This window comes from Hippoglossus stenolepis, chromosome 9, assembly GCF_022539355.2.
Source record: "Hippoglossus stenolepis isolate QCI-W04-F060 chromosome 9, HSTE1.2, whole genome shotgun sequence".
Lineage (NCBI taxonomy): Eukaryota > Metazoa > Chordata > Actinopteri > Pleuronectiformes > Pleuronectidae > Hippoglossus > Hippoglossus stenolepis.
In genome coordinates, this window is record NC_061491.1 from 27631433 (window position 1) to 27645858 (window position 14426).

The 14426-nt window shown below is 43.2% G+C and overlaps 1 protein-coding gene across 1 annotated transcript in view; it reads left to right on the forward strand.

The window, feature by feature from the left end:
- The window catches only part of adamts3 (ADAM metallopeptidase with thrombospondin type 1 motif, 3), a 104687-nt gene that overhangs the window by 51717 nt on the left and 38544 nt on the right, over positions 1-14426 (forward strand). The window contains exons 6-8 of the mRNA XM_035166136.2: positions 1530-1613; positions 1954-2110; positions 12443-12548. Coding sequence (XP_035022027.1) covers positions 1530-1613; positions 1954-2110; positions 12443-12548 — 347 coding nt within the window. The remainder of the gene's footprint in view (positions 1-1529; positions 1614-1953; positions 2111-12442; positions 12549-14426) is intronic.

Here is a 14426-nt window from a genome sequence, read left to right on the forward strand (position 1 = left end):
AGCAGGGAACTCTCTGAAGGCAACAACAACAAGATCAAATCTCAGATTAAAGAAACGAGAGAAACCAGAAATCATCTTTGAGAGAATTTAATTTGACTTTTCACTTTGTTGATGTTCCATCTGCTAACATGGATGAGGCGAGGTCGATAGTTGGGGTAATAGGGTGATATACTACAGCCAAACACCAGGTGGCGACCTCCCTTTGTCATCTGTCTTCAACTACACTTTATGGGCATGAATGATAACTACAACATACTTAGTAATGTGATTATAGTGTTTAGTATATAAAATATAAACACAGTGTCCATAGAGTAAAAATAGAGAAAACAACAGTAACAGTTGTGTTTTTACAATGAAAATGTAAAAAATATATAAAATTATTTAAAATTATTATAATAAATTCAAATACCTATGAAATTATACAATATGAAGTTAAAAGCCTTGCATTAATTAAGATAGAGCACTGAACTCTTCATCGTCACTCAGTTCTTCAACTGGAAATATAATATAATATAATTTATAGTAATGCTGTAGCTTATTAATGCATGATTCTAAATTCCTGTATCTATATGTATATTAATTTCATACCGAGGTTTAGTTCCTGATGGATTTTCCTACAGAATGGAAATGACTAGACAGGCTGATACATTCACATATTCATGGCGATAAGGAAACATGCACATGGAGTCATTTCAACAATCCATCAGTGTGTTGAATATGAATCTGCGTGGACACGATACTGATCCCTGAAGGGGAAATTTGATCCTCTGACTGATTAACAACACACAAGGTCTGAGGCAGAAAAAAGGAACATGGGTGTAAAGACGGTTTCACTGCTCAAACCGGGGCCTCAGCAGGAGGCTCGATCCCCCTCGCCCTGAAGGGAGTGCGACTCCCTGTGGAGCGGCCTTCGCTGGTCCGACTCACCTGGATCTCTGTACCTCCACCGCTGCAGGGAGCTCCGGTGGCCTGAATACCAAGAAGCTGCTTTCCTTACTTCTCTGTAGTTGCACGCGTCTGTTTCTTCTTCACAGCGTCAGATCATTATTATCTCTGAGGCGGTTCTACCTGCTACATATGAGAAATTATCCGACCCCATGAAGCAAATCCAACCGTGTTGTATCTACAAGGTGTTTGCGTGCGTCACAAATACCTTGGTTTTCACATGTCGAGTCCTGGATGTGCAAATCAACCCTGAAATAACTTGTTTTCATCCTGAAAAGTTGGGACAGCACAAACTGCAGACTGTATTATTTATCTGCTGATTGTGGATATTGGTGCGGCAGCCGTGTCCCCCCAGGAACACGTCTAATTAGGTTCCCTCTTCCTGTATCCACCGGCTCTCAGAATGCAACAAAACAGTGATTGCACAGGTTCTGTGATTACAGCCATTCATGGAGCGACTTGAGGAAAAGGTTTTAATGCTCTCGCTCTCGCTCGCTGATGAGAAGGAAGTAGAAACCACACGCGTTTACAGAAACACTGTTGAGAGGCCTCTGACTGATCACATCCTTCCTTCTGCTCCTCAGGTGAACGAGATTTACCACGACGAGTCGCTGGGCGTCCACATCAACGTGGTCCTGGTGAGGATGATCATGCTGGGCTACGCCAAGGTTGGTGAACATGTGCCGTGTCTTTGAAATGTAGAAAATGACAGAAAGTCGGGCAGGAGAGCGTCAGCACTCAGGACTGCAAAATGACTAATGGCAGCTGAGAGCCTGACACATGCTTCTTCACACTCCTGAGAGAGTTTGATCACATCCCAGAGAAGTGAGCTGAAAACAGCTTCACAGGAAGGAGCTGCAACCGGAGCTTATCGATTCATCTCTGAGTTATTACAACCAACCAATGATTTCAAAAGAGCTTTTCATCATCACAAGTCATGAATATCAATATCTGTGTGATAGAATACTAATGTGGTCATTTACCCCCCCCCCCCCTTTTGCCTGTCAGTCCATCAGCCTCATTGAAAGAGGCAACCCATCCCGGAGCCTGGAGAACGTGTGCCGCTGGGCGTTTGTGCAGCAGAAAGGCGACTCTGATCACGCCGAACACCACGACCACGCAATTTTCCTCACTCGCCAAGGCTTCGGCCCCACGGGGATGCAGGGTAAGACCCCCGATGACTCACTGGCGTGGTTCAAATCAGAATGTGCAGTTGCCTGACTCGTGTTGCTGATCTGAGTAGAGCTTACATGAGGTTATCTGTCATAGTACACAGCTGTCGACGCGGTGGCTGTATGTTTTCTGTCCGTCCCATTCTCGTGAACGCCATATCTCAAGAATGCCATGAGGGATTGTCTTTGAATTTGATCTGATTAGATTTTGGTGGCCTCACAAACACATTTCTTTGCCTTGTGAGGACGCAGATGCCAACTTGGAAAGACGATGAGAATTTATACATTATGACCCGACTCCTGCTGACGCTCCTGCTGTGTTTTTCATATGTGAAAGTCAAACTCCGGAGACACTCTGGACCCCGTTGAGTTTACATTCATGTCTGAATGGCTTGTTACAGTATGAGGGGCTGCAAGGTCAGATGTTACAGTTCAAACTGCTGAAACATGGAAAAAGTAGAAACAGTTTCCTTATGAAATTACATTTAAACTCAATAGATGTGTTTCTTTACTTGGATCCGCACCAAATTGCACACACTCATAAAGCTCAGTCCCCTAAACAAAGATACAAATATATGTTTTAATTAACTGTAGAAATCAACGGAAATGTTAATAAACGTCTTATCTCAAAATGTTGAAAGTGAAAAAACACACTTCCTTCCACTAGTTATAGTTTAATGCTGCAAACTATCACACAGACAGATTCAAACATCTCCTGGTGGGGGGGTAATAAAGAAAGAAGAGGTTCAGGTAAAGTGTGTTGAAAAGCACTGAACAATCAAAAAGCCCTTTATCACCAATATCAAGTGCAAATAACCGGACTGCCGCTCAGAGGAAAACTCCCCTCTGGCCCCTCCGCGCTTCATATTTGGCAAATTTCCTTCATTTCTCTTCTCGTGGATGCAGAAGTGGAAATCCTGGCGTCTCAAGGCAATTTACTCTGCCTGCCAGATATCGACTGCCTGCCGCGCTCCTATTGTCTCCACAGCAGCCAAACTGAAACGAGCAGAGCCACTAACTCCCTGAACCCGGCACTATTAAAGGCTCTCGGTGCTTAATGCCTTTTTATCATCTCCCTCTGAACAGCAGCTGCGTTTATTCTGCACTTTGCAGTCGAGCGCTGTGTGTAGGGAGTGGATTCATAAGGTGCAATAAGCAGGGACGGTTTTATATCAGCTCACGAGATGGAAGTTGGAATTTATCTTTTCAGAGTTATGAGTCGTGCACAGGATGAACATTAAATATCATGGGTGTTACATCTCAAGGTGCAATCAGCAGATTTACCTTTTTAATCACTTTACAGTACAAGTTGCATTCACCCATTCACGCACACATTCATACAGCGTTTTTCATCAGGGGCCATTTGGGAGCCAGTATTTCGCCCAGATACACTTGCCAGGTATCAAACCCCCGGCTTTCTGGTTAGTGGAGGAGCCGCTCTACTTCCCATGCAGAGCAGATGTGTTATGAATATCCCACTGCCTATGGAGGAACATATAACATATGGTCCCTGTCCCTCCTCTGGAGTCTCTGGATTCATTATGTGCTGTGAGTCAGGTTCTCACAGAACTCATCCAAGCAGCTCGTTATTTTATATCACTCCCACCTCTTTGGAACTCCGGGCGGTTTCCCTCTGAACTCCTGAGATGACAGGTTATTAAAACTTGCTCCAATAAACAAGCTTCCTGTGAGATTGTGACAGTTTCATCCCAAAGCAGTGGGCACAGTTAATTGGGCAGCGTGTGTGTAATTCCTCCAATGTTCTTGTGGACCACAGGAAATACGCTGCACAGTACGTGTGGGGACAATTTAGCGCGTTCACGTATGAAGTGGAGACGGTTTTAGAATAAGGTTTAGTCGCATGTGAGCAGCTGAAGGGAAACGGTGCAGAGACCTGACAACAGCCTCGTCTCCTGAAACGTGAGAATTAGCAGGAGCTCCAGTCTGGATCGGCTGAGCTAGAACTTAAAGACCGTTAACTTTCAGAAACAGGGCATTGTGGGAAAAAAAAGCCAACGTACATAGATAGAACATGTGAATCTCTCCATTTAATGATGGACGACACGTCTCCACTTCCTTCCACTGAACAAAACTGGAGCTCAAACATCCTGGATACGAACTCTCGTCATCTGGAGCCAGAGTGAGAGAGAGAGATCTGGAGCCGCAGTGTCACGGCCCTCGACCAATCAGGAGTCAGTCTCAGCTGTCAATCATGATGCTTCACCCAGGTTTTGTATCATCGAATAACCTGAATGTGAAGTTATTGATGTGTACTTTGGCTGATGACCTGTACTGTAGCCAGCCACCAGGGGGCGTTCGATTCACTTTTGAGGAGCGGTCACTTGGTCCCTCGTCATCTGGTCTGAACCCCAGGATATATATATATAAAGATATTTAGATATTTAGATGTATAGATATGCTTGGAGCCACTCGTAGTAATGAGTGTGCAGGTAGTAAACACCTTTACAGAAGTCTGTGCACGTTTCACGTGCGTGTTCAGCCTCAACATTCAGGTCCACGTCCCTTTCATGCAGCAGGCTGTTGTTTTTAAAAGATAAAACTCCTGCTCAGCAGTAAACAGCAGATAGACACAGTTAGAGAACAGCTGGTGAACGTAGTGAGGCCTCCTACACAGTGTGTGTGATCAGATCTCCCTGCTCTGTATGCAGATACACACATACTTCCTTTCTGTTCACAACTTGTGTGTGTGTGTACTTGTCTCTCTATATTCGTGAGGTCCAATTTGGTTCAAAACCATCACTGTGATGACGTGAAGTTGTGAGGACAGACACGAATGTCCCCACTCTGTTTGAGGGTCAAACCAGATCGACGTAGCTCCACCACTGTGGTCAGATGGTTTTCAGAGCAGCTCCCCATGTGGTCGGAGGAGGGAACGGGTCCCAGGTGCCTCCTCAGTTCACACCTCCTGTTAATGACGACCGGACGAGGCCACAGAGCTTCAGGAGGATATTTTGCAGCCTGGAGGCAAAACACTTGAATGTGTTTGACTGGGCATCAATAGGCAGAACATCTTTAATAATAGATTGAGGGGGATTTATATTTATATTTCCCTGGATTCAACAAAACAAAGAGATGTTGAATTCAAAGCATGATGTCACCGTGCGGTCGCGGTGGATGAAGTGTCCCCCACTGAGATCTGAGTCGGATCCTTTGAACAACACGCTGACGTGTTTCAGGGACACTTCACCCTCCACGTCTAATTAGCAATAACTGCATGTCTGCATAATGTATGTGAAGATAGCAGCTTATTATATTTTCCATACAGAAGAGACCTTTCATCTTCTTGATCTTCGCTGCATCGTGGAGTTTCGTACGTGAAGGATCCCGATACTAAAAGGTTCTCTGAATATTGAAGCGTCGATGAAAGTGAGAAGATTAGCCGGTGACTTGTGGACTTATTATAAAACAGGATGTTCTGTGGGAATAGGAAGTGAAGTGTGTTCCCCGTGTGAAATTGAGTTCAGAGCTGCATTAAAAACATTTCACCTATAGGATTAGAACCATTCAGGCAAAGTTTCCTCGTCACAGAACAGAAAGTTTGTTTCTTTGATGCCAGCACCTGGGATTTAGTTTCTAATCCCTCGGCCCCTGTTCGTTTCTCTGTTGGATTGTTTTGTTTTGTTCCCTTGTGGATCTGAATCAGGAGGTGGATTCAGGAAATCATTTTAACTTTCTTTGACATTGAGAGGACGTCATTCAACATTTTCCCCAGAGAATATTTTCCTTGATGTTGATGGAAAGGAAACAGGCATATTTAGGGGAACCTATATTTCTGAGTGTGTGTAGTTTGGACTGAATTAAAGGGACTGTTTGTGTTCCACTGAGAGATTTTCTAATTTCTAAATGTGACAGAACGTAAAATAATAAAAGAATTAATTTTGGCCTTTAAAGGGTTGAATCCTGATGTTAATTAAGTGTTTAATTAAATTACTCTTTCACATGTTTTATGTTTTATGTTTTATCGTTTTTAAATCCTTCACGAGGACAGAAACTGTAATAATTGGGCAGAAGAAGAAGCAGCTTGTATTTTCAGAGATTCAGTTCTATCTAAATGTTTAATCTCTCGTTTGGATGCAGTGTTAGAACAAGGTCACATGTTGTGAATTTAAAAGCTTCTCGCCTCTCATGGCTTTTGTCAAGTACAGAATAAAAGAGCTATATACACACCATAAATAAAATCATCATATTATTAGCTATGTTTAGTGTTCATGAAATGTAATTATGACTAGAGTAGCATATTATGAGCAGATTAACACTCTGCCAATTAGTCGACGTACCACTTTGTTCGGTGCTAATTAGAAATATGAGCTGCCGGCGCACTGCACGAACACAGAGAACAAAGTGAACTATATGTTAACATTTAATTCAAAGTGTTTACGTGTCTAATTGGAGGCAAAAAGCCTTTTGGCAGCGCCGGAGACTCTGAGTCACAGAGTTAAGTTAATGTGGGAGGAGAAAAGACAATGAAACGTTATTTTCTTAATTGTTCATATACGATTCACTGGAAAAATAAGATGCGAGCAGCAGTTTGTTGTATTTATTTCGCAAAATACTATGAAAAAATGTACTTTTATCATTTATTATGATTTCCTGACTGTTTGGCTCAGGTTGTACAGATTTTATATGAAGCATCAAGAAATGAAAAATCTTTTGTGGAACAAGAAACAATAAACTGTTTCAGTCCGTTTAAACCTGACTTGGATTTTTACAAACAAAGGCATCGCACCATCGTATTTTTTATTTTAGGTTTCTCTTCATTGTTTTCATTTCTCTACAAAAGCCAAATATACTTCAGCTCCTTTCGTTCTTTTCCAAGTGGAGCAGAAGAAGCAGCAGAACTGATAAACGCTTCCATTCCCACTTTGCTAAATGTTCTTTACCAAAAATGAGCAGAAAGAGATTTGTGGAATTGATTTGTTCTATTCGTTGACACTTTCACTTTGGATTCACGAATCCAGGTTTCTCTTTAACGAGATGAGAGCAGATGTGTTCCCTCGGTTTCAGAGCAGTAGGTTATAAATCAATGGAGCGTGACCGTCCCCACACAGAGAAGCATCACTTCTCTTTGATGCCATTAAAACACGACACCGTGATGGACCTAATGGCTCCATGTGAGCCTCGGGGGGGGAAAGGCTGGATTATTTTATGATTGTCTGGAGAAAACATCGTACAATCACTTCTCCCTCTCTTCCCTTCGCCGCTGCTACATTTCTGATAACCGCCGTCGGCAAGAAGTCATTACGCCTGATGTTAGAGTGTGACATGATTCGAAATTGAATCATTGTCATTGGCTGGGAAAAAAAACAAACTGACCAGGGTTCACCTCATAAACCGGAGAGCAGACAATAAGAGGTTGATAGAAACAGTTGATGGTAACGATGGGATGGAAATGCAGGTTTGGGTTTCCCTGAAATAACAAATTGAATCAATCAGACGACGAAGGACGAACTAAATCTGCTCCATCACGTCGGGTTGATTCTCAAAGCTGTTGATTCTCCTGCTTCTCTTAAAGCTCCAGTGAGTAAATCTTAGGTGAAAAGGATCTGTTATCAGTGTTCAGCTGCAACATGACACCTCACCACTAGATGTCACTAAGTTCTACACACTGAACCTTTAAGCCTTCAGTGAACATAAGCAATTTATTAACTGGAGTCAGTCCTCTCCAAACCTTTTAAACTTAGGACAAGATGGTGAATAGTCCTTCTACGTCCGAACGCACTAGTTTGATGTTAAGTTGCCGAGCATCAGGAGGTGTCAGGGACCACCAGCAGATGTAGGGACCACCAGCAGGTGTTAGGGACCACCAGCAGGTGTAAGGGACCACCAGAAGATGTTTGGGACCACCAGAAGATGTTAGGGACCACCAGCAGGTGTTAGGGACCACCAGCAGATGTTAGGGACCACCAGCAGATGTTAGGGACCACCAGCAGATGTTAGGGACATACAGCAGGTGTAAGGGACCACCAGCAGGTGTAAGGGACCACCAGTTAGGGACATACAGTATCTCCAGTTGTGTAACTTGTGTTTGGGCCTGTTAATCACAACACACCCTCTTCTAAGGCCGGCCCACCTCAGGCTGATCGGACCTGTGTGTGACTTTAACCTCTTGGGCCCCAGTTGGGATCTTTTCCTCCTGATCCAGAGCCGCTGGCTGCAGCGCTCTGCAGGCCCTCGGGTTTCTGTAATGGTTTGGCACAGGGCTCGTTGGTGGATTCCCAGTTCTTTGAGCAACCTGCTGGTGGAAGTTGCAGTAAAACCCCGGCAGCCGACCTCCACTCGGTGAACTATTGCTCTGCAGCCTCGTAGTTCTGCCTCCGCATATCTTCCTCTCATTTGCTTCATCAACAGCATCCTCCCAGAGTTCTGTCCATTCTGCAGGTGGCCGACGTGCAGGCTGCTGGACCAGCTCTGCTGAAAGGATAATGATAACTAAACATTCAAAGGAGAGGCATCTCGTTTTTTAATTGGTTAAAATAAAGATTATTTTGTCAAGAGGAGAGCAGCTTTCTTTTTAAATAACAAAATTAGCTTCTATGTGCATAACACATTGGATGCAGTTATTTCTGGCTCCTGGAGGTGTTATGAATATTAAACGTGATCAAACAGGCGTACAGATCCTCCAGCTGGCAGGTAAACGGGCAAAGAGAAAAATCCAAACTCAGAAAATACTCAGAGAAACCAGAGGGAACAGCAGCAGGAGCAAACTGAGCAGAAGCCTGAGCTGAGACAAACAGAGGACTGGGCGCACAGGGACACGTCAAGGGAGGCAGGGTGATTGGACGCATCAGGGACAGACACACACAAAGAGAGGAGGAGACACAAGGTGAGAGAAATCAATATAAAAGAGGAAATAATAACAGATCCAGAGATAAAGAAGTCAGGTAACGTCCTCAGTCTGCGGAGACGAGCTGTGATTGGCAGCTGGACCTTCAGGGCCGAATTGGAAACTCCCCCGATTCATTAAAACAAAAGATGAGCGGGACACACGTCTCTGGACAGTTGAGGATCCGTCAGACGATCAAACACACAAACACACACAACACTGTGGCGACCTGAGAAATCAGAGTTATTATAACTGGAGGTCATAACACAAGCTGCAGCTACTGACACACGTTGTTTTCTAAACGTGACGGGAATGAGACACGATGACGGAATCCATGAAACTTTCTATAATTCAGCCTGAAGGTTCCACCCCTGACATCAGCTTTGAGTCTGACACCAGGTCAGTTAGTACACGAGGAGAAGTCGAGTTGTGTGCATGTTGCAGACCTGTTGGCTGTGTCATGTTAAACCTCTCCGCTCCAACAGCTTCAGTTCGGCAGAAGTCGCCTCCACACATCACACGTGACCGATTCCCTCCACATTTAAAGACCCGCTGGTCCAAAGCCTGGTTTATCTGTGACCCCGGCTGGAAATCTGTGTTGATCCCGCTCCATCTTCTTTAATATGTTTGTCACCCCAGAGATCAGCCCGACCTCTCTCAGCCAAAAGACTCAAGACACCAAATGAAATGTAAAGAAACGTGGAATGAGCTCAGTTATCTCAGAGAAAGGCAGCTTCTAGAAAAACAGCAGAGAATCTACAGACCATATTCACCTTGAGGATTCATGGAGCCACTGGAGGGATTCTGCCATTTATTGTTGTATTTGGAGAAACAACACTTTTATTTATTTCACTAAAGATGAAATATGAATACTTCATCAGCCTCGAGTCTGAGTTTCTCATCTCTCCTCTCCGCCTCATTTCCTTTTTTCCACCTGTCATTGACCCAGCTTCACCGTTTCTTTCACGTCCGATACGATTTCTTCTTCCTCTCATTCTTCTTCCCCAGATCTGCATGTGTTTTTGTTTGCAATCTAAAAACCTTTGTGATTATGGGACAAATGGTTTTATAAAGTTTTACGACCTGGATGAAACTTTTCAGACATTCTGTTCTTTGGACTCCTCGTTAGCAGCGGCGGAGGAAGTTCTGAGACGCCAGTAAAAAGTAAAAAGTACAAGTAAACAGACAAAAATGTACCAAAAGAAAAGAACAAGTACCACATTAACTTTTCTACTTCAATATATGTTTGTTCTTAATGGATCTCAGATATTAGAAACACTTTATTGATGCTTCGTCTGTGTCTCATTGTCTTGTTGTTTGTTCTCTTCTCCAAAGTGCTGCTCATGGGTGGAACTGTTGGTTTCTCTATAAACTCAAGGTCGTGACCTTGGACTGAACAGAATATCTTTCACAACAATGGAATCTTCATTGAGCTAAAGGACGTCAGTGTGAAGCACTTTGTGACCTCGTTTAGATGAGTGCTCATGCAAATAAAACTAAACAAATAAAGTTATTATTTTGTACAGAAAGTAAAAAGCAAGTTGTTGAAATCAACCTTTTGAATGTGTACAGACACACATACTGTTATGATGGAACTTTCAGTTTCCACAGGGAGAATCAGAAAACCTATATTCATACTGGTTCAGCATCTGATGAGTGGGAGTTTCCTCCTGGATGCTGAGCAGGGTCGTGTCAGGATTTTAGTTTTTGCTTTAACGTTTAATATTTAGACTTTCTACCTAAGCTTCAGCATTAGTTTACTTTCTCGCTGGTTTTTATTTTTTATTTTTTCATTTATGCTCCAGTGTCGGGGAGGAGTGTTTTAATTTTTAATCATTTCAAAATCATGTTATGCTCCTATATTTTCAAAAGTTGTGGGAGAAAATAAGTAAAAAGTTTAGTTTTATTTACATTTTTAATATTTTTGCTGTTTCATTTGTATCGGTTAAATTTATTATCATGAATTTTAATTAGACGGTAAATTTAAACAACCTGGAGACAAACTAGGAAACATATATTGATCCATGAAGTTTAATTATCAGTGGCTCTATTCCAGATGTACACAAGCAGTTCTGCCAGAATCTCTCCTCCCTCCTCTGCCCGGTGTTCAGCTTCACTTCTCATAAACATCTACGAACGTTTGAGGTTTAAAGTTTCACGATCACAGCCGAGCTTCATCTTTATTCATTGAGCTGCAGCTACAGCAGCAGCACAGAGGAGGAGCTGAATCAGGAGACACGGGTCTGTTCTCAGAGTCGAGGTCCGTCTGTGATCTGTAGCTGCCGTTCTGTCAGCCACTGACACAACAACACAACAACACAGCAACACAACAATATAGCAGCAGTAGCTGGTAGTGGCCATATGAATTCTTTTAATAGCTAATATGGCTCCAGCCTCCTGCAGACAAAGGATAAGTGGATAATTGATGGATTTGGACAAAAGGTCATAATCAATAAGCTGATAATTAAAAAAGACTTTGAGAGAAGGTTTGTTGGATGGTTTGTTTGTTTCTCAGCATGATTATGCAAAACTGTGGCACATTTGTCAAGAAAGAAGCAGTTTAATAATTTACTAATTTCCCAGGAAATAACTCTTGATGAAAATAATCAGACGTATTTAAGGAGCTGATATTTACGAGTCTGTGAAACTGATTGAATTAGTGGAAGTGTTGGATGTTGGCGGAGGAATCAGCGCCGCTGTGTGACATTCTGATCCGGTTCCTGTTGTCGTGCAGAACTCATCATCACATGCATCATCATAATTATAGTCAATGTAATTTTTCCGTGTTTGATTCAATCACACTCACAATATAATAACTAATTTGCATCAGCAGCATCTTTGTCAGAACATGTCTGGAACATAATGTTGGCCAGGTTTTAATCAGCGTAACAAAGAAACATCTTTTATGGTGAGTCACTTTTTTATGATGCTGATAATTAGAGAGAAAATTATCTTATATTGAATATTTACAAATTACTGATCCCTTCTATGCTACATCTCATGGATATAAAATAATATAAACAACTTTTCTATTGACGTATACTCAGGAGTCCAGATGCATTCACACATAACAGAACTAAGATGAAAGCAGAATTAACACTAAGAGATGAGAGAAATTCACAGACAGTAAAATGTGTCCATGTTGTTTTTCCATGTGTTTGTTATTTAAACTTCATTTGCATGAGAATCATTCTTTCCAGAGCGGATTTAACTTTTTGTTTTTCACATTTCTTTGAATAATTCATGAACACAAACTTCAACAAAACCCTTTAATGCAACAAAAGGGGGCCGAGGTCCTCAGAAGTGAAATGTTGTGTGAAGGTAAAAACCAGAACTAAACTACAAAATGAAATAAGATGGTCTGAGGGAAACAGTGAGAATCTCTCAGCGCTGACACTTTCATTCAAAGGAGCTCATTCTCACTTGTCTCATTCAGCAGCGGGAATAACCTCCGTCCTTCTTTTCTCCCCGTGTCCATCAGGTTACGCTCCAGTCACTGGAATGTGCCACCCTGTCCGGAGCTGCACCCTCAACCACGAAGACGGCTTCTCCTCTGCCTTCGTCGTGGCTCACGAGACGGGACATGTGTAGGCTCCTCTTCTTATCTCCTTCCTCCTGTTCTGTCCTCGCTCCTCCTCCCAGCGACACGTGGGGCAAAGGGAAATTACCGTCCTTAAGACCACAGCTGCACATGTTTAGTGAACGTCTTCCAGGGTTCTTTGTTTCCTCTGTGATCTCGATGATAAGTGACTCCGGGGACCTTTCATGACGCCGGCCTCCAGCGCTCTGACAGCCAGCATGTTAGCCTTATTGAATTTCATGGTTTGCTTGCCGAGCGCGTGTCCAGCAGCACAAGGAGTCGGCCGCTGTTTGTTATCTTGTCTCTTTCCCCGTCACCACGGGTCGTTCACTTAGAAACACAGCAGGGAAACCTACTGCATCCTGCACACAACGAGCACCAGGGACATCATGAACACGTAATGATGGACGAGTCCAGCTTCACTGAGTGTCCACAGAGCTCCACATCCATTCATCACTCTGCTGTTGATAGGGATTAACCAACATGTCGTCTGGACCTACGACCCGAACGACAAGAAAGAGCAAAGACAAACCTTCAGCTCGTGTGATGAAGGAAACTAATCAGTCTGTGAACCAGTGAAACCAGAAGACAGAGTCCAGACCCAGATATCTGCTGTGGACACCACAGGCCCTGAAATATGAGTCTTTGCTTCACAGGCTGATTCATCGTCAGGCGCTCGCTGATCGGATCAGAGATTAAAACCAAACCTTTCAGGAACATCAACACTCGGAGATAAGAACGACCTAAAATAGCAAAACTGAAAATGTCCCCATTGTGGGACTAATTAGGGATTTATTATCTTATCTTAATATGACAGAAACCGTGTCAGAAACATTAATGTAACATGTATTTCAACTTTTTAGTTTGTTCCATGTTCCAGCCACCATCATAGGAGGAGGCGGGGCTTGTGACCCACAGGGCAGCCAGCCACCAGGGGGCGATAGAAGCGCTTTGGCGTCACTTTCTGGTGCCGTCGTGTCGTCGTTACATGCTCTCTATGGGAACAACTAGTTTAACCTTCATTCAGGATCTCGTACTTTACATCTGTGGCTTTTAGAGAGAGCTGGAGAAATACTTCAGATTTCAGATCAGAACCTGGAGTCTGTTCCAGCTTTTCTTTAAAACGTTCCTCTCTCTAAAGGACGATCACATCTCCTGTGTTGATGCTCCGGACTCAACTCTTGAAACAAGCTTAGTGGGAACAACAGGCGTCAGAGAGAAAAGGACCACAAACAGGACATTTGTAGTTTTATCAACCGTCCACAGCGACTGGTTCAGAGGGAAACTCTGTGTTTAAACTGGTTGATGCCAGGATGTTAGAGAATTGGGGCTTTTGATGCACCAGATAGCACATGTGAAGTTTTGTCACTCTGGGTTTAAAATGTTCCTAATTCAACTGAAACCTGTTGTTTTATCTGTTGCTGATTTCTGTTGAGAATGGAAATGACTTGGACGCAGGCTGGTGTTGTAGAGGAATGAGACGCCATGGAAAAAGCGACCAGCTGAGACAGCAGGTAACCATCCTGCTGAAAATGTCCTGGAGCGAGACATCACAGACTCAGAGATGGTGGTTGATGCTCTGCAGCTGAGCCCGGAGACGAGAGAGACGAGGGCTCATCCTCAGGGAGACATAGACTCTGCCATGAAAAGGAAATGGTATAAAACGAAATGGGAAACCAGGGGTGTGCGTGCACAGCTGCCTCCAGTGTGAGATGCACATCACACGTCAGCCCCACAGATATGCACTTTCAGTCAGTTAACTCCTAACGAGGACGGAAGGGATAATCAAATAATAGAATAATGATAATGATAATTGAAACTGGGGACATTGCTCTTCGTGATTAGCATCTGAACTCCGTAGAGCCAGGACATTTACAAGAAGACG